The sequence below is a fragment of the Pezoporus occidentalis genome, unplaced genomic scaffold, assembly GCF_034315485.1.
Source record: "Pezoporus occidentalis ecotype Australia unplaced genomic scaffold, CSIRO_AGI_Poc_V1 ctg101, whole genome shotgun sequence".
NCBI lineage: Eukaryota > Metazoa > Chordata > Aves > Psittaciformes > Psittacidae > Pezoporus > Pezoporus occidentalis.
In genome coordinates, this window is record NW_026912791.1 from 646,300 (window position 1) to 670,595 (window position 24,296).

At 36.5% G+C, this 24,296-nt stretch overlaps 1 protein-coding gene across 6 annotated transcripts in view; it reads right to left on the reverse strand.

Annotated features, from left to right (window-relative positions):
• DLG5 (discs large MAGUK scaffold protein 5) overlaps positions 1 to 24,296 on the reverse strand; it is a 110,890-nt gene that overhangs the window by 45,579 nt on the left and 41,015 nt on the right. For all 6 annotated transcript variants that reach the window (XM_062612954.1, XM_062612936.1, XM_062612918.1 and 3 more), the window contains exons 2-6: positions 24,096 to 24,164; positions 12,016 to 12,181; positions 7,070 to 7,213; positions 4,245 to 4,428; positions 522 to 781 (exon numbers count right to left, since the gene is read on the reverse strand). In XM_062612954.1, coding sequence (XP_062468938.1) covers positions 522 to 781; positions 4,245 to 4,428; positions 7,070 to 7,213; positions 12,016 to 12,181; positions 24,096 to 24,164 — 823 coding nt within the window. The remainder of the gene's footprint in view (positions 1 to 521; positions 782 to 4,244; positions 4,429 to 7,069; positions 7,214 to 12,015; positions 12,182 to 24,095; positions 24,165 to 24,296) is intronic.

Sequence of the window (24,296 nt, forward strand, 5' to 3'; positions counted from 1 at the left end):
TAACTTATGCTTGATAACGTTTTCATTTGCTAAATGCCTTTTAGACATTATATCCTCTTACTGACTTGCCTTTAATACCTAAATAAAGACATAGATGTTGTTGCAGTCACCACCTATTAAGGTGTTTGTTTGGAACACTAAGTCTGACATTCAACAAAACTTTTGCTGTATTTGACCTCTGTGTCTAAACCTAAGAATAAATATATCTTGAAAGGCAGAATATCCCTTTCTCACATCAACTAAACAATGGTTAAAATTCCTTGTACAATTCCAAACCCTAATTGGAAGATCCTTTTCTCAAGAAAAAATTATTGTTTTTCCAAATAAACATTCCAATCACACATTCTAGGTCCTTCCAAAAAAAAATCTTACATAGAAACGCATACTTACTCATTGCACCATGATAAAACACACCAGAGAAAAGGTTAGAAAAGTATTTGTAATTCTACCATGGAGAAAGTAAAATGCTACATTAGAATTGACACTGCCTTCACAAAATCCCTCAAAAAAACTGATTATACCTTCTAAGTGAGGACGAATATTGCTGCTGAAAATGTATTGCTGTGTCCCTTTGCTTCATTAACATGTCAATCTGTTTCTGAAGACGTCTGTTCTCCTCCTCAGCCTGTTCTAGACGGCTCAGATCCGTATTGTGACTTGCAATCTTCTCATTGTACCGTTTCCTTAGGGCATCATAATCCTTCTTCACACCCTCTAGCTTGTCCATTGCTGTATCATAAAGTTTATTTAATATCTCTGAGGATCCATTTTGCTTCATAACCTAAAAAAATTGCCAGAAATGTATTAATAAACTCTGGTTTTAATCAGTCCAATAAATTTGATTTAAAATACATGTAAGAAACAATATCAGAGCAAAAATACATTAACGCATTTTAATGATCATTCTTTTTAATGACCAAAGAAACACTGAGCCTTTTCTAAGCACTATGTTACTCTAAGCATACTACATCTGCTTAACATTACCTGGATTAAAAAAAAAAAAAAAAATCTGCTCTATCACAACTTAGAGTGCACAACTTTACTAAAATATCTCTCTAATGGTAATTGCTAACAGCAGCTATTAAACCCACGTTGTTCTCAAAGTACTTGGCAGTTTCAGCAAAAGGTGATCGTTATTCGATGACCAAAACTATAGCGGTAATTTAGGACGTGACCACGAGGTGGCATTCACGACAGGTTGCCTGTATCCTCCATGAACGAATTAAGTAATTTAAAACTTCAGGAGAATAAAATCTACGCTAAATATGTTACACACGCACGCATATATTTTAATATTCATACAATATTTCATCTGAGAACTACCCACAGAGGTTTGTGTCTCAAAAGCTATTCATAAAATATGAACAGGAAGAGGAAAATCCATTTAATTATTAATAAATTTTGACCTGAATCTCTGTTTCAAACTAATTTCCATCGACATAAGAACCCTATTGTAAATAGCAGCATTGATCATGAATGACCAGCAACAACAACAGAAGCCTCTAATGAGCTTCAACAAATCTCTCCCTTCTTCCTTCTCAAAGGTAAAAAAAGTACCTGAAATGAGGCTTTACCTTTTCTTGCCCCCACACTTTATATTTAATGCTATGCTTATTTTTGTCTTCTGTTTTTTAAATTCAAATCTGGCCTTGATAGAGTGCTGGGAAGAAACAGGAATGTTCTATGTAAAGATGTGACAAGAATTTATATAATCTTAACATCAGCCTAAAAAGTTATGTCTCCAACTATCTGAAAGTAAACAGCATTAAAAAATTTGGAAGAAAAGGACAGAAACCATAAGCTTTATAAAATGTTGAAACCAAACACATAGCGACTACCCTGTGTGCACAAATGGGCTCCTCATCTTCTCTTGTGTCTTATATTCAGAGTAAGAGCCAGTTCCTGAACATGGAAGAACATGGATGCCTGCAGACCAGAAGGAAAGAAGACTGAAAGAGACTGCCTGCTTGCTTTAAGGAAAATACTTCTCTACACAGGCAATGTGAGAGAGAGAAAGTTCTTCCACCTAACAGTGGTCTCCTTTAACTAACCAAGACATGTAAAACGGGCGAGTTACTGTTCATAAAACTGTCCTGGAACAAGGCTGCACTTTGGCTAGAGTCTCATGGGGCATGGCAATTTCCGCATACATCCCTATCCTCAGTGGACTCAGCAGCATAATCTGCACAGACTTGGATCCACGATTAGCTGGCATGCTTCACTGAACCATTTCAGATAGGCTAAACGTGATAACTGTAGGCATACGTAAAGTGTAAATAGACGCTGTTTTAAACCAGGTCAAGAGAGCAGTTTTCCTGAAGACTATTTCCCAAAGCAATTTGAGAACAGGTTTGAGAACCAAGATTTGAGAATCCAAACACAAACAAGCCACTTCTCACTGCCTCAAGCAGTGGAATGTTTTTTTTTTGCTTAAACCACATAAAATAATTAAAGAAAAAAAAAGATGAATATACAAGAAACTGGATGGAATTCAGCATAAACTTGCTAACAGAGATTTGATGGAGGAAGACAGAAACACCATAAACAGGAAGCAGTGTAGTAATGAAGGTGTCCCATTCAAAATCCCAGTCTGAGAAAAAGTAAATAGTCCCAGCTGGACCAAGGAAGACAGCCATGGCAACAGGAAACTTCATAGACAAGCAGAGAACCTAATGGCTGGTCAGCTGCTACCTAGCAAATCCATGACAATCCAACACGAAGAATAACCTGATGAAAAGTTTTTGCTCTCTGAAGCCACCAAGACGTTGTGTTTTGCTACAGCCTTAAAACAAAACAACTCATCAGAGGGATCAACACAGAGTTAGACTAATACAGATGAGAAATGACACAGACAAGATAAAGACTCTTGGCGCCCCCTCAAGACACTATGATTCACTGTGACATGCTGAGAATTGGTGTTAGACAGCTTTCTCACCAAGTGGCATGTACAAGTTTTCTTTAAAAGTTTAATCATGATGTTGACACTAGACTGAATTTCTTTAAATAAATACTGACAGTGATACTTCAGCCTCCTTCCGTGCTGCCAGATAGTTTCAAACTTCAGACCGGAACCTCAAAATATAACAGAATTCTCTTAGAGGTTTTACGTTCCTGCTTTACAGACCCAGAAACTGAGGCACAGACGAATGAATGCCCAGGTTTACAAAGCAAACCATTTCTGCCATCTTCTAAACCAAGCCACTAAATCATTTTACAGCAGAATTCTCAAGGTAAGTATTAGATGAAGGGATCAAAAGGAAATACAAATCTTCACTCCTCTTTGCACTGCCCTCAAGCACCTCCCAAAGTGTCATTCAGCATATCCAGCTTGCTATGACCTTTGCCCTTCCTACCCTAGCAAATAATTATTTTTGTTTTGTTTCTGAAGCCTAATGTTTGACTTGCAAGTTTGACCTGTAAATCAGCCTACACAGTTAACCAAGATATTCTGTTTAACCATTCCATGTTACTGTGACTATTCTAACTAAATTACCAGACTTTTCGGTAGGTGAACCATGATATGACCAGTTGCTCCTTAGTATTGATCATCTTTCTTCAGAACATGTGACAAAGTTGGCCTGGAGACAGCTTGTTATATAGTTCTGATATGTCCACCCGTTCCAGTCCTGAAAAGTTTGTCTTTTCTTGTTTGAAGTTCAAAAACATTCATCAACCTGTAGTTTTGTTCTAACTGAATAGTGTCTGAAAGTCTAAATAACCAAACTTAGCTCAGTCATTCCCCTAACCTTTACAATGTCACTAGAATAATGATTTTAAAAAAACAAGTCTCTGTCACTCTTTTTTTAATTGTGATTCTTTTCAAAAAACCAAAACCAATAGCATGCAAGTTTAAAGATAGCCCTGTCCCACAAAACACTCTACGGAAATAGTTACCTTTTTAATCACTTTGCAACTTCAAGCTAGGTTTTTGATGCCTCTCCACCCACTTAAAAAGCCAACATGCATATACAATCTCCCTCATGCAGTTTTTTCATCTCTGCATCAAAATTTTTTAATACCATCTAATATGCTATATCTCTTGTCCTCTTTCTCAGCTAGACACAGAAAATCAATTAGTATGCAAGATCTTATTTTCTCCCCTAGTGCTGTAAAATTTAAGGCAGGTGTTTCAGAATCAGTAATACATAAAAGTCAGCGACACCATGCATTTGGTTTTACTGAGTTATTTATCAAAGGGAACAGTTCTATCTCTTCTATCATGTACACTACAAGCTGTAGCTTACCTGCTGCTGCTGGGTGCGCAAGTCCATTATCTCCTTCTGATCCTCATCATGAAGCCTCTTCATTTCCTCACATGACTGCTGGAGATGATTATGTTCTCGTACCAACTGCGTGTTTTTCCTCTTCAAGGTATCCATGTCCTCCTTCAGCTGCGACTGGTCACTCAGCAGCCGACTGTGCAATGTGCTGTCACGGCATACAAAAGAATGGTCTTAGGGGCCAATTTGCAAAGACAAAGTCCTGGACTAAGTAATTTCAAGGATGTGTTTCATACCTAGAAAGCAAGTCAAACTAACTCAATTTTGCATATTTAAATACACCAAACAGCAGGGGAAAATATATATCAGAAACAAACAGGAACATAAGCATGAAAATACGCGAAACTACACCATACTCTTACACTGCGTCAGAAGAGATGATGGATTTATGCTACCCATCAATGCCATTTCATAGCCATTGCAAAAGCAAGCAGATAAACAAACAGAAATTGTGTAATGCAAGAACAATATGATCTTGGAGATAATAGGAATTATTCCATTAATCACCTCCACTTTCTCTTGGGCCCCTTGGCTGAGCAGCAATTAGCCAAATTACAGATGAAAACTCAAAAATCTCCTTGTATGCTACTGCGTTTTTTTAAGAAAAAAACAAAACACAAACTAACAAAAAAAACCACATGCAACAAAAATACATGATGTATGTTTCAACTACATCCAGGCAGGTAAAAAGCTATCAAAAATTAAACAATTGACAGCCACATAAGGAAGCTGGTTATAGATCAAGGTAGCAGTCCAAAATTAGACCAGATCACTGCTGAAAAAGAGTAGAAAAATCAACTGAATATATTTTCTACTGCAGATCAAATAAAGAGTATCATTTGGATACTGACAAATATTTTTGTTATTGAAACGGAATTCTTCAAAATGGATTCTCACACCTGCTGGTAAAACAGTTAAAGTTCATACAAAACAAACAAAAAACCCAAATCAAAACAGAAAAAAAAAAAAATCAACAAAAAAACCCTACAAACAAAACCCCACCTCCCCTCCCCCCCCAAAAAAAAAGACCAAAAACGCAGCACATAACAAGACAGAAATTAATAGAACCAGTTTACATTTTAAGATACTTTTTATTCCTTTCTTATGAACTGAAATACCATTTCCTACACAGTGCTACCGAAAGCATTAAAAAAAAAAGTTTTTTACTTGTAAAAGGACATAGTTTTTACATGTAGTTATTAATCTGCTGTTATTCAGATTTTGTTGGAAATTATAAAATTCTTTGGAATGCTAACTTTTAAAAAATAAAATAAATCTTGGGGTTTTAAAAATTACTGCAGGAGAAAAAAATATTTGAATAGCATATTCTTTTCAATTCCTTTCTTTACCCCAAAAATTATTCATAGGAGAAACAGTAACTGCATGCATGGATTTCAATATGTGTTGTCATGTTTCAGGCACTTAAACTGCAACAGTGAGTTTCAGCATCCCTGAAGTTTAAAGTAGGAAACTGAATTATTCCGATCCAAGTAAATAAGTTCTTAGACTAAAAATAACTACCTCTGAATCAGTTAAAATTTGCTATACTGTCTTCTGACCAGTTAATCTTAGGCTGTACAACAGTACAAATGCAAAAACTTGTATCTATGCATCATTTTGCAGAAGCCTAAATTGTTGGTCTCTGAGGAATATGCCTATATTCTTGGTATACTTGAGTATTTCAATCAATTGCTCTATCTTTTAAAACTAGAGCTTTTCTCCGGATATGAGATGGTAAATCCTTTCACACTATCATGGAAGTACTGATACAGTCAGAGTGTAAACCAGTATGGTTTCAGGGACTACAGAACATCTAAAAAAGGTGAGCAAAACACTTTTTCTTTTTTGTATTAAGAATACAAGTGCTTCATGTCAGCACTGGACATTTATAGGTAATTCAGCTCTCAAAACAATCCATCTACAAGGTACAGAGCATTAATGCTTTGCACAGAACTCACTAGCAAATTGAAGCACTTGAAAATCCTCAAATAAAACTAGGAATAAGGCTCTTTGTAAAGATGCTACAGAATTTGCTACATCTGCACCTGCCGACAACCTTTAATGCTAATTTCAGGTTTTGGAAAAAGACTGTAAAGAAACAGTGCCTATCTTGGCAGGCTTGAAGAATTGTGGGCATAAGCACTATGTAAGAGCTAGGAGCGCCCCCATGAAAACATATGCTGTCATTAAATACTAGTCATACTTTATAGTGTAGATTTCAGTGAAATTAACTTCATACTAAAAATTTATCTGCATTTCAATTTCAGAGCTGTCTTCCTTTAAGGAAAAACATGTTCCTACTTGCATCAACAACTGTTTTTTAAACAGAAATACATTCTAGAAGTATTCACCATCTCCTCCCTATTTTATTGCATTTTCATAAATTCTTAGTATTGGTCTAAAGCTGTGTTAAAATTTACACAAATCAGCATGAGAGCTATTACAACGTATTAAAAAAGTAAGACATTACATTCTCTTGCATTATACTCTGCTCTCCAGCCTGACAGTAAAACTATTGGACTGTAATTGCAAGACAGTAATTAAGCTTTCCTTGTTGGTCCCATCAAGACATCAGGGATTTCTTATCTCAAATTCCTAAAAGTAAAACAAGCAATCCATACTTTATCATTTCAAATAGCCCAGAAATATTTTATCTGATTCAGGCAAACATTAATCTTGCAATTAAAGTGGAAAAACCTAAAAAAAATATTTGATTACCATGCTCTAATACTTTATGACCTAGCACAGACTGGTAAATTCTTACTTTGTACAGCTTTACTCATACTTACTGATAAAAATCTGCCTCTTTTGCTGCTTCTTCACACCTTTTAAGTGTCTTGGTGTGTTGATTCTGCAGAGACTGTAGGTCTGACATGGCCTTCATGCATTGTATCTTCAGCCTTTCATAATCATGATTTGGTTTTGGACTAGGCCTAGCATGGAAAAAGAATATAAAGTCAAACATAAACATCAGTTCCTAAAAAGAATGGAAAGTCTAGGAAATTAATAGGCAATAAAAAATAGTATCACAAAACTGTTGACACTTAAGCTATATTATGTTTAATTTAAATACTGTTTCACATTAAGATGAAACCACATTAAGATGCAACCACGAAAATTGCTTTACCAGAATTATCTTATTAGATGCTATGCTTCAGTATAAAGCTAACATAATACATGTTAGCTTCATGCATATTCACACCATTAGCTTCAGGTTTTGTACTGAAATGTATCATCTAATAATGAGACAATTCTGTCTATCTCCAAAACTGCAAAAAATAGTAATGAGTGTGCATGTACCTCTCTTCTGAGCAGGAAGGTTACCACAGAGCAGAACTGTCACTTGATATAAGAACAAGTCAATCGCAAATTTTGTTCAAATAATTATTAATCAAATATAAACTCCAGTAAGGAATTTTCAGTAGGATGAACAAAGTGAAAGACAAAATCATTCAAAAGAAATTTTTTGACTTTTTTTTTTTTAGTATATCGTGATGATTGGGAGAGGAGAAATTTTCTAAAATAATCTACCTTGTCTAACAATTGACCAACAGAGATTATATATAGTACGCGTGGTCCTTGCACACGATGCTTTCGTGTATTTATTAGGAAAAAAAAAAAAAAAACACAAATCATGCAGGAAACAATTTGCAGGATTATGCCTTCTTATTCTGAAGCACTAAGCTTCTAAGACTCTAAATCAAACTGTTCCTCTCCTACACAGTCACACAATCTTTGTGCCACTGAACCTTGTAGTTTCAAAACGAAGCTTCTGACAGCTGTCCCTGCATCATCTCCTAGGTGTCTCATAAGTTCACAGGCAATGAAAAGAAAAAACACAACCAAACCCAAAGAAAAACAACTGCTTTTTCATTTAACTGTTTATTCTCATATCAGATTTGCTCAGGTACTGCACAGATCACCCCTTCTCTCTCCCACCTCATCCTCTCCCAAACGGCTTCACTGTAAGCACAGCTTGAAAATCAATCAGAATTCTTGCTTCAAAAACAGCAACACAGATGCTGGAACTGAAATGCAGCTGGAAAGTGAAACAAAATGAAAATGGTTTCACACTACTGCAGTGGTGAGGGTTGTTAGAAAAAAGAAAAAAGAAATGCCAGTCACTTCTGATTTAGATACTTCTAGGCAGCGTGTGTATGATATGAAGGTGTTTTTTAGCAATCCAATTACATGTGCGCTGCTGAGTGGTAAGGCCTTCAATTGTAATTCCTATTTTCCTCCTTTCTCCAGAGAAGTACTCCTGGGGAAAACAAAACCAGAAAAAATTTCCCTTGACTAAGAGACTTTTACAACAATCAAAAGCCAGATTCCTATGATGTAAACAAATATTCAAGTCACACCTGCAGGGATGTCTTTTAAGTTTTTTTAATTCCCTGCTTTAGGGTGCTGAAAGTAGTACATTATTAATACCGTGTTACAGACATATTACCACCAGTGTTACTCTTTTAAAATACAACCTTAGTTAGCTTAAGTAAAACTCAATTTGAAATGTTCACATCCTTGACAGAAACTCTAAACCCCCAAGTACTGGTTTAACTAGACTTTAGGATGAAATTATTAAAATTAGACACCATCTGTCCACCACAGTCATTAAAATGACATTAGCTTGAAGCGCAGTTTAACTCTCAGTTGAAGTGTTACATTTACGAGACCCATTAACACATGTTCATATTGAGCCTGTAATCATAAATTCATATTCATGCAAAATATTCAGTGTATGAATTTATACTAAAGGATAACTATCAGGTCAGTCTCAAAGCTATGGTGAGAATTTGTTATACAAGTCTAACATCAATCACATAGTGCTGAAGTAGTACTAGCACTATTAAAAAAAAAATCCTATAAACATATGTATACGCTGTAGGTAACCACAGAAATTAAGCTACCTATTCAATGAGGAAGAAAAAACAACCCTGCATTCTAGTTATTCTACATGAAATAAAAACCATCTGGATAGCCAAGTCCATATATTCCACAGCACTGGTTCCAAGGCTTTATGTCTCAGCAAGAAAAACAGGTATACACACAGGAGAAATACTGATCAAAAATAAATAATCAAAACTGTTGCAACAAAAAGTCCATTCAAATGCATGCAGTGGCTGAGTCTTGTTTAAGTAAGAACATTGGTTTTATGCTAAAATACCTCACAAAATACAGAATTATTTCAATGAAGGAGAGGTGTCAGTTACTATTTTGGAAGCAGTGATTCAAATGTTAACAAATTTAAAATGGTAATATTCAAGGTCCAAGAGCGTTTCTGATATTCATATACTAACTTTAAGTATTCTTTACGTTCCAGTGCAATTACCCTGAGCATAAATCAAGGCCACAGTGAGACTGACATTACATGTACCTGATGCTAACGTAAAAACTAATCGCAGCAGCAGATCCAACTTTGCGGGCAATGCCTATGCAACAACTTGAAACATGTTATCACATACTATTGCAACTGCACCACCAGCAACAATTACAGACTACACCTAAACCAGTCTCTTCTCAAAAGCAATTTTCAGGGATTTCATTTGTATTGCAGGTCTCTTCTACTACTACATAAGTAATAAGGATATTTAGGTCTATAAAACATACCTTGAGCACACTAAATGATTTGCGCAAATCTTTGCTTAAATCACAACACATGTACACATAGTCATTGTCAAGTGACACGAGCACAGCATGAACAATCTTACTCCTGTCCCACAGGATGACACATATTCATCTGATTCAGCACATCACAGTCCACTGCTGTGGCTCCTCTTCCACTGCTCTAGACTTAGTCAACACTTGCTTTTGGAAAACAATGCTTGGTTTTGCAATTGCCAGTCTTCACAGCAAGCAGAGACCAGCCAACGAATGTGTTGTGAGCTCTAAATGTTTTGAAGCATGCCATTATGATGTGTGATTTTTGGGTAATAAATGTCACCACCTAAATAGGAGTGATCTTTCTGCTAATAGCTCATCATAATAGTTTGTAATATCCAGGCTCTGACTCCTGGAAGGTTGAAGATTTTACATGAGGAAAGAATGTAAAGCAAACTCAAAACAAAAAAAAAACACCAACAAGCTTTCAAAAACCATAGATGTGTATGTGGATGGGAGTAGTAGTTGCTTTTACACTGAAGGAAAAAAACATCAACTAATAATCTTCCTTCATTTCCCACTCTTCAAATATTTAATTGCTCGGAGGACAGCATCCTCCATCTAATACATACTGTGCACGTACTGCCCAAATACAGTGTTTATTTTGATGAGTTTTTCTTTAAACTATAAACACATTTTCCACAACATACAAATCCTTCACTGGCAGCAGAAGATCGATTTGACCATTAAAGAGAAAAAACTAGGGCAGTCTAGAGGACAGCTCATCAGTACTTTTATTAATAGCATCCTGGATTATGCAGATTACTGTAAACTATAAAATCCTCAATATCTAAGCTCTAGTGACTTCAAGTAAGAAATCCCTCTGTATAAGTAACTGGAAGCTATGCAAAACATGTTGACATTTGGCAACCTTTTCCTCTCCTGTCCCAACACTTGGGAGACCCTCAGATAGAACACAATGCTCTTAAAAGCAGCCTTCAGAACTCATGATGGAGAGGAAAGGGGCATTAAGATGACCATCTCAGAAGTAAGTAAAATGCCCAGATTCTCTTAATTCCAGTTCAATGGCTCAAATCTTGACCTTATCTCATAGAGACAAAAGGCCTAATTAACCACCTGACCACACAACAGATAGAGCTGATGAAGTAAGATACAAACAAAACCAAAACACTGAAGTTCAGAGAAATTATGCATCATGGGAACACCTTCCAGAAAATCTTTGGTTTTTATTTCAGATTCATCTTTGCTTTTATTTAAGATTCAGTGTCAATTTTTTCCAAGGTTCAAAAAATTTCATGTTACATGTGCTTACTGCAGGCAAAAAGTACCTGCTCAGTGTGCCTAAAGTCACATTTATAAACACCAGCAGATCTTTAACCCTCTAAAATAAACCAATTCTGCTTACTACTCAATAAAACTCTTATCTGCAATTAACCCATACTCTCCCTGCATACTATTTGCCTCATATCTTATTAACCCTCAAATCAGAATGAGCTGCATAATGCTGCTGGCCATTAACTGACTTTGAACACATTTTAATTTGGCATCACCCATAACTTCTCAGTGGAGGGTATTTCTTTACTCTCAAAATGTTAATGCTACACAGTCCCCCAGTACATGTATAATAGAAGGCTTAGCTCCTAGAAATCGTTATTCCCCTCAATGGAAATCCAAACCTCTCTCTTTGCAGAGGCACAGACATAGCTGAAGTTTTTTTTCCTCTCCTAATTTCTGTCCTCCAGCCAAGTATTCAGAGCTATTTCTCTTTCTTCTCCTTGCTTTCAAAACAGCAAATGCTTCAGCCACTGAAGCCTTTCTCTTCCCACAACACAGCCTAGGAGGCCTAAACAACTTTCTGCTTTCTTCTGTCAACACAGAGATAAGCCTGACTCCCTTCATTCTCACAGTAAAATTGCGTAGAAAGTGGGAACAGGCATTCAACAGGCAGCTCTTAAACCTGGATGTGGTCACCTACGTACACACACACACCACCAGGATGCCAGTTAATAAGCAACATACATGAATTGCAATATCCTTGCTGCTTTACAGGCAAGCAGGAGACAGGACACTTGAAAATCTACTGAGGACTAAATTGTTATATTTCCTTTATTTTTACCTGCAGTCATCAAAAGTTGATCCAGGAGATGAAAGTGCAAGTCGCTTGCGCAGCTCATCCCTCTCTCGAGTTACCTGACGGAGCTGATACAATATAGTCTCCAGCTTCTCACTCATCTGTCTTGTGTCTATTACAGGCGGTGGAGATGATGCTTTACCAGTCGTACCTGACCAAGAGACAAATAACTGGCAGTCAGAAACTCCTCAAAAGAATACAACTTCACTAAAAAAGTTAATGTTAATTTAAAAAATCCTGTTCAAAAATGAAACGTCATCAGCGAGTTGATACAAAAATAAATCCAGTCAGACCCTGTGCTAGCAGAAAGGCCCCATCTGTGTTGCAAGTTAGGCTTGCATGAGTAGGTTACTTACTCAAGAGCTTGTAAATTGCCTTAAAGGCAAGGCAAGGCCAGTTTGCAGTCACAACAGTAAAGACCTCAGAAACTATCGTAGTGACAGAAGCCACAGGTACAAAGTTATTTCCAATAAAGAATCATGTCTTATTTCTAAAAAGAAAAAAAAAAAAAAAACAGTGAATTTCACAGACATCAACCTACCCCTGCAACTGCTGAGAAACTGCAACACCACGGAGGCTCTATTCTGCTATGTGCTACTGCTAACATTTATTTTTAACGCAATTCTATGCTTTCACATGTTGCAATTCAATTTGTCCAGTATGTGAAGTTAAAGATTTGACCTGTCAACAAATCATGAGAAATGGGCTTCATGTTTAACAACACTGGCTAAAACAAGCACACCACTGCAACTGGACTACATATCAAATTTCCTCTAAGAGGCAGTCATACATTAAAGAGTATTGTGGGATCTTTTTGTTCTCACCTTTCTTAGTATCAGAGATGAATGATGATGCCTACTGTCTTCTCATACAGCTATACCAATACAAAGAGGTCTTATTCCACCTGGAGATGAAAGTCTGGCATGTTGTTTCACAACATGTAGACAATTAATCCAACTGTAATTTTAATTCTGCTTATTTTAATCCCAGACACATAGAATCATAGAATAGTTAGGGTTGGAAAGGACCTCAAGATCATCTAGTTCCAACCCCCTGGCATTGGTAGGGATGCTTCACACTAGACCATGAGAGCAAACTCAAAGATATAGGTCACAGATGTGAAAGTTAAAGGCCTAAATGTATACAGCAGACTACTACTTTATTCTTGACATAGTCTGCATAATTATACAATTGAAACAAGTTGCTGACATATGTGTTAACTTGTTTGGATGCACCTGTATTATGCCTTTTTCTATACGAAGAAACAAAAGATACAATAGTAAAACAATGTTCTCTGATCACAGTCTTCTCAGAGAAAGAATTTCAAACAAAGTTATTGCACCTGATCAAATAATTATGAGCTGCATGGACTGGCTTTTTATCTTTAAACCCAGTTCAGGAAGGTATTGCAAAATGCAAAAACTTCCTCCAACTTTTAAGTAGAACTACCCATGCTTTAAAGTTCCCACACCAAAATAACTTCAAGGTCATACATACAGCATCTAAAATAATAGGATCCCACTTCTTATTCATTTCAGTTGTTACTGTAATTCTGTAATGAGACTTTATGAGCACAGACTGTTCTTTTAACCTAACTATTGCATAATAATGTATGTTAATGCACTAATAGCTAACTGAAGAAATAAAAAATTGCAGGAACAGAATGCATTCTCTAGAAAGACACAAGCTCACATCTTTCAAAATAATTCTCCATGAAGGCTGCATTTGGGCTTTCTCCTACTACTTTGTTTTATTCCTCCATCCAGAAGGAGCCAATTCATCCATGAGAACTAAAGATCTCACACTTTCAAAATGCAGTTACCTTTTCGTTTTCCAATATAAGAACCATTCTACATAATTTTTAAGGCAAGGTTATACAAAATCCAGTAATAATGCAAATATGCTATCCTAGGCTCATTATACAGGAGGGAATAAATAGGAAAAAAAACCTAAATGGACAGATAAAAGAAGTCAGAACATATATCCATTTGGAATAGAATCATAGAATCATAAAATCATAGAATAGTTTGGGTTGGAAGGGACCTTCAAAGATCATCTAGTTCAACCCCCCTGCAGTGAGCAGGGACATCTTCAACTAGGTTAAGCTGCTCAGAACCTGGCCTTTAATGTCTACAGGGATGAAGCACCTCTCTGGGCAACCTGGCTCCAGTATTTTACCATTATCATGGTAAAAAACTTTTTCCTCACATCCAGCCTGAATCTTCTTTTTTAGTTTAAAACCATTACCCCGCACCCTATTGCAACAGGCCCTGCTAAAATGTCTCTCCCCATCTTTCTTATAGGCCCCTTGTAAGAACTGAAAGGCCTCAATAACATCTCCCCAGAGTATTCTCTTCTCCAGGCTGAACAACCCCAACTCCCTCAGCCTTTCCTCATAGAAGAGGTGCTCCAGCCCCCTGCTCATTTTTGTGGCCCTGTCCAAGAGGTCCATTATCTTTCCTGTACTGAGGACTCCAGTCCTCAGGTATCAGGTGGACTAAAGCCAGTACTGGAGGTGAAGTCTCACCAGAGCAAAGCAAGGGGCAAAATCACCTCCCTCAACCTGCTGGCCACACTTTTTTTGGATGCAGCCAAGATACAATTTGCCTTAGATCAGTGAGTGGGGAATTTCATAAACAAAACAAAAAAAAAAAAAAGGTAAAGGCAGACAAACCTGAGATACTGATAGGCTGCATGGTCTTGGGTAAATTCAGTGGTAACCTGCACATCTTCTCACTTGAACTGATAAATCAGAATATGGATAACACTGAAAAGGTCCCCTTCTCATCCTTACAGAGATATTCAAAAGCTTATATGTCATCCTGGGGCTGTTTGTGAGCCCAGTTAAACAGGATGTGAGGGGCACAAGAGGAAGAAGGGTATAAAGGAGATAAATCAAGAATGCTGGTGTGCTTTACATTGAGGAAAAGGCGCTGGATTAATAACAGTCCATCACTAACATCATTGTTAACTCTAGTACCAGTTCCATGGACAATGTGTCTGCTCCTGTCTGCTGCATAAGTCCTACAAAAGCACACAATGGCTGCTCTGGAAATCTAAAACACAGTGGAAGGAGGCAAGAATTATACCCCTCTCCTCCTCCACCTCTCCTCGCCCCCTAGCTTTGACAACGTCAATCTTCTTCAGGCAAGGAGAAAGCTTGTGCGCTGTCTCTAAACTGTGCCAAGCAAGACAAAACTGCTTTAGATAGACAGGCTAATTAGCCTTATGAAAGAAGCTTTCTCAACTAATGTGAAGCCATTTCTCTTAGAAACAGAAAAGTTTATTTTTGACACTTTTTACATCAACAAATATTTTCATCTCATGCGCAATGGTAATTGTTGTCAAAGCATAATAAAAGAAAAAAGATGAATGCCTTGTAAGTGCTGTAAAAACACAGATCAGTATGATCCAGATATTCCCCTCTTATACTTGCCAAAAAGTTTATCAGTGCTTGGTTTACTAACAGTCTTGCATTTTCAATAGTTGTACATAAGGTCTCATAAATGTTAAATCAGATTTGTGGATATCCATTCAAAAAAAAAAAAAAAAAAAAGGAACAACTTCAGTAAACTCCTCTTTCATCAGAAAAATCCAATACTCTCCATTTCCTTTAAAGGGGCTTTTACAACTGAATGCTAAAAAACCCTTTTATTGCATCTGGCATCCTGAGGCAGTAGAAGGAAAGTGACCTGTGCTTCCAAGCTTCGCAGTCTTCTCCATCTGACTGAATATTTTACACAACAGTATTTCCTTTCTGCCTTTAACTAGTGAGACTGTCTCAAAACGTACAAGCTGAAAGGCTAAATCTCTATTATCCTAATTACACCCCCTTTCTCAGACAACCTGGATTTGTGAAAATGTATTTACTGCATGTCCTGCCAGGTGCAACTCGTTCATCTGCTTCAGTGAGCCTCGGAACTCATTTTTCACATAAGCTGCATTTGGGCTCCAAGAAGGCAGCCATATGGAAGTCACTTCCCTGGCCAGCCTCCAGGGAAGCAGCACGCCACCAACTCCTGAAAGAGCTGACAGCAAGGTTGGTCATGTGGGCAAAACACATTTTGTTTTGCAAACATTAAGTCCTGAGCAAGCGCTGAATTAGTCCAAAGCAAGATTTTGCAGAATTTACATCATACATCTATAAAAGAAAAGCCTTAAAAACAGAAGCTGGAGAAATCATATCTTCCGTAATTATAGTCCAAATACTGGACTTCACAGAAACCACAAAGATTTACTATTGTAGTACATACCTAATACGATTCTTACTGATTACTCTGATGATCAGCAATAGAAGAGATAATACAGCCACACAGAAACCACTGTTCAGTTAGTTTCATTCTTTTTTTAAGGAATTAAAAAAAAAAAAAAAGAGAACATTTAAAGAGAAACAGAGCTGGGAAAGTTGTTAAGCAGACCAAGGTGTATCATAATGTTGAATTAATAGAATGTTGAGGTGGGAAAATGGGTAACAATGCATAAACAGCTACTTTTAAGAAATGCCATTAATATATTTTGAATTATAATAAACTCATTACCTTTTGTGAAATGCACTTGTATGACAGATTCAAATTAATTCAAAAGGCAATATGTTACAAACTAACAGAATGCCTCAATTTTATAGTGATTTTTTTAAACTGCTGTATGAATTTGTGCCAATTCTTGCATGCAAACAGGAGGCTATTCATTGTACAGTAAAGCCTTTTTCACTGCTTTCTTTGAGAAAAAATAAAATCAACAAGGATGCTCAGGGTATTATTTCTTTATGGCCTTGTAAATCATGACAGAAAAAGTTGAAAAAGACTTGGAAAACGTATTGCAAAGTATGACCAGCAGGATTTCTCATGAAGCTCAGGAAGCAATGGGAAGTAAAGACTTATGCTGCTGTAGGAAAATGTGTACTGAAATATTTACTTTCTTTTAATAATTTATGAGGACTAGAACAGGATTACATATCAGAAGTTACCATTTAGATACATTTACTTGGATATGCCTTTAGAAGTGGTCTTGAAATAGTGGAGAGCACAGAATGGAACTGCATGCAGGTGAAATAAAATGTTAGTAAGAACAAGCAGCAGTTCACTCAGGAAAAGAAACTGAGAAAGGTAAAATACTGAACTGTTGAAACAGTTTCATCTGAGTGACAGAAAACCTAATAGGTTATGAAAGCAGTGAGGATCATGTAACATGCAAGGACAAAAGAATGGGTAGCACTTCAGTATTTGTTTTAATGCGGAATATAACAAGATAAACAAACCTAACAACATGTAAAACAAACTTTGAAGCTCAGTAAGTTTGAGATTTTAGAAGGAACTGAACAGTGGTTCCAGAAAGATTAACATGGAAGAAAAATCTACAACCTATTACTGAAAAACAGTGGGGGGGGGGGGGGAAGGGGCAGGTATGTCAATTCAAAAACTTTGCTGAGCTAAAATACAATAGAGAGTAAAATCTGTTACCATGACCAAGGAAAACACAGCTGAAGCTCCAGAGAGCTGCAAAATGCTAAGGTATTACAGCAAATAAAATACCATGAAGTGGTCAGCTATCCATTAGTGGTTCTCAAGCCCTTTGTATGCAGAAGCCTTCAGAGACCAAGAAGCAAGTCAAACTGATTCATTACAGGAAACGTTAAAAAACTCCTTCTTTATCAGTACACATCAGCAAAGTTAACTTTTTTGTTCTTACTGCTGTTGTTTTTAAATGAGGGCATCACAGCCACTGAATAATTCTTTGGTACTTCCTAAGTTAACAGGAGTTGAGAGAACACTGCATGGCTACCTGTCAACCCACAACTGCCTAGAAATGGACACCATAGAAATTAGTGATAATATTTTAAAGTTACTTAGAGTGCTTATTACTTAAGATGGCTGATTAATAAACATACTAAAAATTACATACAGAAATTAAGGATCAATCATAGACACATCTATGTGATTCATGAACAGAATAACATAGAAAGAGAGTGAAGTTCCTTTAAGTTTGTGGAAGAAGGTGTTTATTTCCGAACTTAAAAAGTCTTACTTCCAGCAAATCAAAGAGGTATTATTCAGGTCAGAGGACAAGAAAATTACATAGGAAATAAACGTATTTTAGAAAGGTTTAATTCAATCATCGAGGCCAAATTTTATAAGAAAATTACTGCTGAATAGAGACACTGATTGGCAAGAAGGTAGAACACTGACGGCAATCATTGCAGTACAGAACTCTGATGTGGTGTACCAGTAGTGTTCCTAGTACCTTTTTTCATTTGTGGCCTTTCAGCAGGTGTAATATTGTTACTTGTTCCTTTGTCCTGTGTGTTAACTGGTGAGGTATCTTTACTAAGTATAAATTTTATGTTAAAAAAGGCAAAAAATACAACAAGAGATTCCTATAGGCTGTCAGGAGGAAAAAAATTAAATCACTCTTTTGGACAAAGAAAGAGTGTTTATCTTTGAAAGGGTGTCATAAACCACACCTGCAACTTAGCTCTTCCTATGAACAGTGGAAACAATTACTTTATTATACACAGCTGTAGAAAGTGTGAAGCAATAAACTGAAATCACAACAACATAAAAGGACAGTTGTCAAAAAACAGTCAACATGACAAGGGGGAATGAAAGACTGCATATATCTGGGAAACAATTATTATCTGATGAGAGGGTAATGTTTTGCTCTGGATTAAGAATCAAGGCTCTCAGATTGAGTTACCTGAATTGCAATTAGTGGAAAAACGACTTGTAAATAGGCTGTCAAACTGATAAACTAAGCATTAAGCAAGGAGATACTGTCAGTTCAAGTCAAAGTTGGACAAACCTGGTGGGGACACATACCTCACCACCTCAGACTGCAGTGTCATAAAATTGTAGTGACAATTGTCATGTTTGTTATAGACTGGTATGTAAATTCCATAGGAAAAGGCAGTACTGGGATATGAACAGTGAAGAAGAATTAAAAACACTTATGACTGAAAAAGTGATGCCATTTGCAAAGAACTGAACAGCTGGAACAATAATAGACTCTTTTAAAGGTGGTGATATGCAATGTGGAGTGAAGAAGTTACAAGACTGATAGCTGTAATCAAAACAATGCAAAGAGATCTGGCTATGGAAAGAAGGAAATTATACATGTGGAAAAACAGAAGGCCTCTTCCATTCCAAAACCACTCATTAGGATCTCAGTACATTTTCAAAGAACGTAAGAGTATGCAACGCCTTTCTGTTAAAAACTCATCATGAAAAAACATAACAGAGGCTATTCCCCAGAGCTATACCCTCACTCCTGCATGCAAGTTGCTGGTTTCTATTAAACAACATCTCTGTCTCTCAAGGAAAAAAAAAAGGAAAAAAAAAAAGAGAAAAAAAAAAGAAAAAGAAAGTGTATTCAAGAGGGGAGGAAGAATTACATTTTTAAAGCACTGAAGGAAAACCGAAGTTTCATTATGGTACTAGGGTAAAAAATAGCTCAATTCTATAATCCTGTCATGGCACCATACATCTTAGGTCAGTAATGCCTTACTGAAGGCTGTGAAAGTAAGATTGGGTATCGCAAGTCTTGAAACATATCCTTTTAAGTCAATTCACAAAGGGTTTTTTTTATGTGACATGGGCCAGAATAATAATTTACACAGCTACTGTGAAAAGGATGGAAGAAGACTTATTTTGTAAGAAAAGAGAAAGTATAAATGTAAGAGATGGAAATTGGAAGTAGACAACCAAGAAATGCACAGAAACTAACACGGATCTTCTGTGACTACTCTCCATAGCAAACAAATTTGATTTCAGGCTGAAGTATTGCATAAGTAAGGCGATACTTGATTGATACATCATTTTCTGCAGATAATCTTTCAAAACACAGCCCTTCCATCTTTCCTTACAAGTCCAGCAAACTATCTGCTAGAATTCAGAAAGAACATCTGGTCCAACCCTCCTGTTCAGGAAGGATCATCTAGAGCCAGTTGCCCATGACTATGTCATGTAAGTTCAGTGCACTGCTTGGTGAACATTTATCTTCAAAATGATAAACATCAGAGGAGTGAGTGCACTATAAAAACTGGCACTTTTTTTTTCCCTTTTTTTTTCAAAGGGAATCTTTATTCTGCATTCTTTTCCTTTCTGTTATCATGACCAGTCAAGTGGGAGACTAGCCAGTGACTGTCACATACAGCTGTGTTACTGGTTTCTATCCTAAGTGACACTGTTGTTCCATGCTTGGCACACCAGGCACTGAATCTCCATAAATAATTATTCTGATGTCACAGACGTGGGATTGTAGCTCCATTCAAAGAGTCTGCCGGGCACTGGGAGTGGGCAGATGTAGGATGCTTCTATTTACACACAAAAATCTTTGTCATTACTCAAGAGCAAAGAGAAAGGAAATACAGAGAGCGCGTGACAATTTAATGAGCGTTTGTTTTCCTTTGGAGAGAAGAAGGTGGAGCTGAAGCACAATGGTGGGATTACAGCAGTTTATATTGTACCTCTTTTGGAAATAACTGATTATTTGCCCTCAGTACCACCAGAGCTACCTATTTTAAATATGTAGCATGACTTTTATTAATACATGGGAAATGAAAAGGAAGAAAGTATTGGGGGAAGAAAAAAAAATATTGTCATCTAAACCAATTTTGAATAGTGAGGGAAATACACAAGAAAAACCTAAAAAGAGCAATAACTGTATTTTTATTTACATACAGACATGGAAGAAAAAAGGCAGATACACCTATGGTCAAGGGAGATAAATGTATGAAGTGGAGTTTCTTCTCCAAGGCTGCCACACAGGTAGGAAAACTGGCTTCCACTCAACTGCTTATTCTATCACCTGCAGATGAGGCTGGAAGTTCATTCTTGTGCCCCTTATGCCCTGTGAGTCCATCTAAGCAAGGAAAGAGAAAAAAAGCTTGAATGACAACACAATACCCAGGATAGACTAGCCCTGAATTCTCCTATGAGTCATGTTACGCAAGTTACATCACTCCTTGTTCTCTTCTTATATTAGGACTATGACATTACTGAAGACTGAGATAACTCCAGCATATCCAGTTGGTCCCTGTACAGAAGCTGCTCCATAACTGTTCATCCACGCCACTGCTCTCCATGCTTGCTGCCCTCTTCTCTTTCAATGAGAGAATCAGAAGCACAAATAATGGGGCACACCACAGGTTTAGATAGTGATAAAATTATGTTCTCTCATCTTTCCCTCTTTCTTTCCAAATCCTAACACCATGTTTTATTTATTTGACTGAGACTGAGCACATATTTTCTTAGAACTACATTTTAAAAAACAGTTGCCTTTGTACTATTCAAGCTTAGTTCTTATACCAGGGTCTGGACAAAAAGCACATTGTTACATACATCAGCTTCATAAATTAACTCAGAAACCAGGATAGCTTAGAATACATACAGTCATCTCAATTTCACAACATCCTGGCTTACTTGGAAGCATTTCAGAAAAAAGCTCATTTAATTAACAACGCAGGTAGCAGAAGCCATCTCCAACAACGGCTAGGGTGATTAAGGTTAAGATGAAGCACATGAACATATCCATCTCTAGTTACTTTTATGAACTATGGAGTTCAAAGACTCCATAGTTCATACAAACGAAAAATTGTATTATCTTTCCCTAATCAGACAGATGCTAAGATTTACTCTTTGCTTCTTTATCTGGGCTTAATTAGTGGCCCCAATACCTTTCTCATTTCTTCTGAAAGGTCAAATGTGCCTAATGCGAATCTGAGCTACTTGACAAACAAAAGCAAGGTAGACCAGAAATAAAAAATGTGTTAAATATTAATGAAAAACAGCGTTTAGAACTCAGGAATAATAAAATAGATCCCTTATCTGGCTCATGCGGAAGGTTTGTGTAAGGAAATGAAAATATTCCTTTATATACATGTGTACATATAAATATCAATGTCAAGCTCAACATATTCCAAAGTTTACAATGCCTCCAAACCATGAGCTATTTTTTTCACCGATACATTCATTTCACAGGCTAAATTTACCATTTCCACTACACAGAATTACCCTTATGAAAATGCATTCCAATGAGATGGGGATGGAGCAGGGGCAAGATGTATGCAAAATTCCTGAAACGCTATAGCAACTCAGTATTTGTTAGGATTCCATTCAAAGAAGTCATATGAAGCCTTCGGGGAGCTGGCATGCAAACAGTTTCAGTTATGATGGTTTGTCATTCAACAAAATTAGGCAGCATTAAAATAATCTGACTGCAACTTTGAAGTGACTTGCAAACATGTCTATTAGGATATGTTCATTATTAGGCCAAGAAATTTTGCTGTTGATAGTAGATCACATTAAAAATATTATCTCTTGCAAAACAAGATGTGAGGGAGAGAAAATTGTCAGGAAAAAAAAATTATATTCATGAATAACAAATTTATAACCGGACTATAAAACAAAAATGCCAACTTCAAACGAAGAATTCCTCTGGCTGTTAATGTATTAAATATTAAATACCTAACTCACTTTAATCATCAAATAAAACAAAACTATGGAGAATACCAGATCACAAGTTTTGTTTAATAGCTGATCACTTATTTTTAAGGTTATAAATAACTTTGATCGCTGCACACACTAAAGACATAAAACACTTTCAAGGACAGCCCTTCAGGTAAAATACACAGATCAGAATTCAATATGCACTTTGATATTTTAAAACATGAACAGAACATTGTTTAGCAAAAATTAAGTTCTGACTTATATGTAATGATGGGAATAATGGATGTCTCGGAAGTAACATACCAAACTCTAAATAAAAGTGTTCAGAAAGAGGGATCCTGCACTTGCATAAGGCACTATGCTACAAGAAATCAATACAATAGAGGCCATGTACCTGTAGCTTGCAAGTGGTCACTGTTAAAGCAGAATTCTTCTTTGTGATGTCAAATACTAGCTGTTCATCTACCTACCTCCACTTAGAAAATTATAAAAGGTCGGACACAGTGCATTCAAAAAGTTACAAGCATTGGGAAGGGGGAGGGGAGGATGTGGAGTGTTAAGCGTACCTTTCCTTTTTAAAATAAGGAACATGGAACTTGAAAGGACCACCTAGATTATATCCTGTCTCAGCTATCACTTCATTCAATTATCCCACAAACTTACTGGATTTTATCTTAGAACAACTTCCTTCTTTGGAAGGTTACTTTTTGAGTCTGACTGTCCTAAAAATTTAGGACCTTTTTTCTTCCTATTACCAGCCCCAATCTGTTCATAGCAAATTAAATCATACTCTTCCGTCAGGTAATAGCATACAAGCGTGATCTTGATAAAAATCAAGCTAACATGTCACAGCTTCCCATATTTTCAGCAAATAGTTCAGTCAATCCTAAAATCTTGTTCCTGCATGCTGAAGTTAAAAGTTCAACTCAACGACTGCAACATATGTCTACTCACATCCTTAGATAACTGACTTGCCTGGTGCTGTCAGGGAAGTCTACAGACGCCTGACACAACATTGGAACTTTAAATATGCAAGAACCTACATACCCAATCCAAGGCAAATGACTTTTACATGGATTCCATAGTAGAAGTTAATTAAATGGTTAAGTACATTAAATATTTAAGTAAAGAAGAGAAAAGCTGACAGCTAATACAGCTTGTTCTTAGAGGTGTTTTGTCCACATTTCTTTTACTTTCAGTTTTTGTTATAGTATTTTGCCTTTCACGATGACTTTAAAAACAGAAAAGATAAAGCAATTCACTGCATGCAGTGAAAAAAAAGGGTTGAAGCTTGCAGGAACATCCTAAAGTTTAAAAGGCTATGACCTTAGCTAATAATATTTTTTAATTTCTATGATGTTTTTGACTCTGACTACTACTTTCACATCTGTAACAGGTTTTATTGGCAACAACTACATACAGCCATGAAATGGGTTAACTAGCACCACACAAAATGGGTATACTCTTTCCGGATGAAGATGCATGGTTGCACCTTATAGTTCAACTTCTTTTATTTTATGACCAGAATCCGTTTAGCCTTTCCAAAGGCAACCTTAAAATCTGGTTCTCCCAGCTACCAAAAGACACACTCATTAATTAATCAAAGGTTAATACTTTACTCACCAATGCTACTCAGAGAACTGCTGCTTTCAGAATCAGAAGGCATTATGGACAGCACACTGTAAGTAGACCCTAAAATTAGGAAAAAAAAAAGACTTTAATATTTTTTCCTCTCCCCAAAACAAGCTAACAATTTATTTTCCTGATATTACAGATGCCAAATACACTAAATTAGAGAGAACACACGTCACTAATGCACAAAAA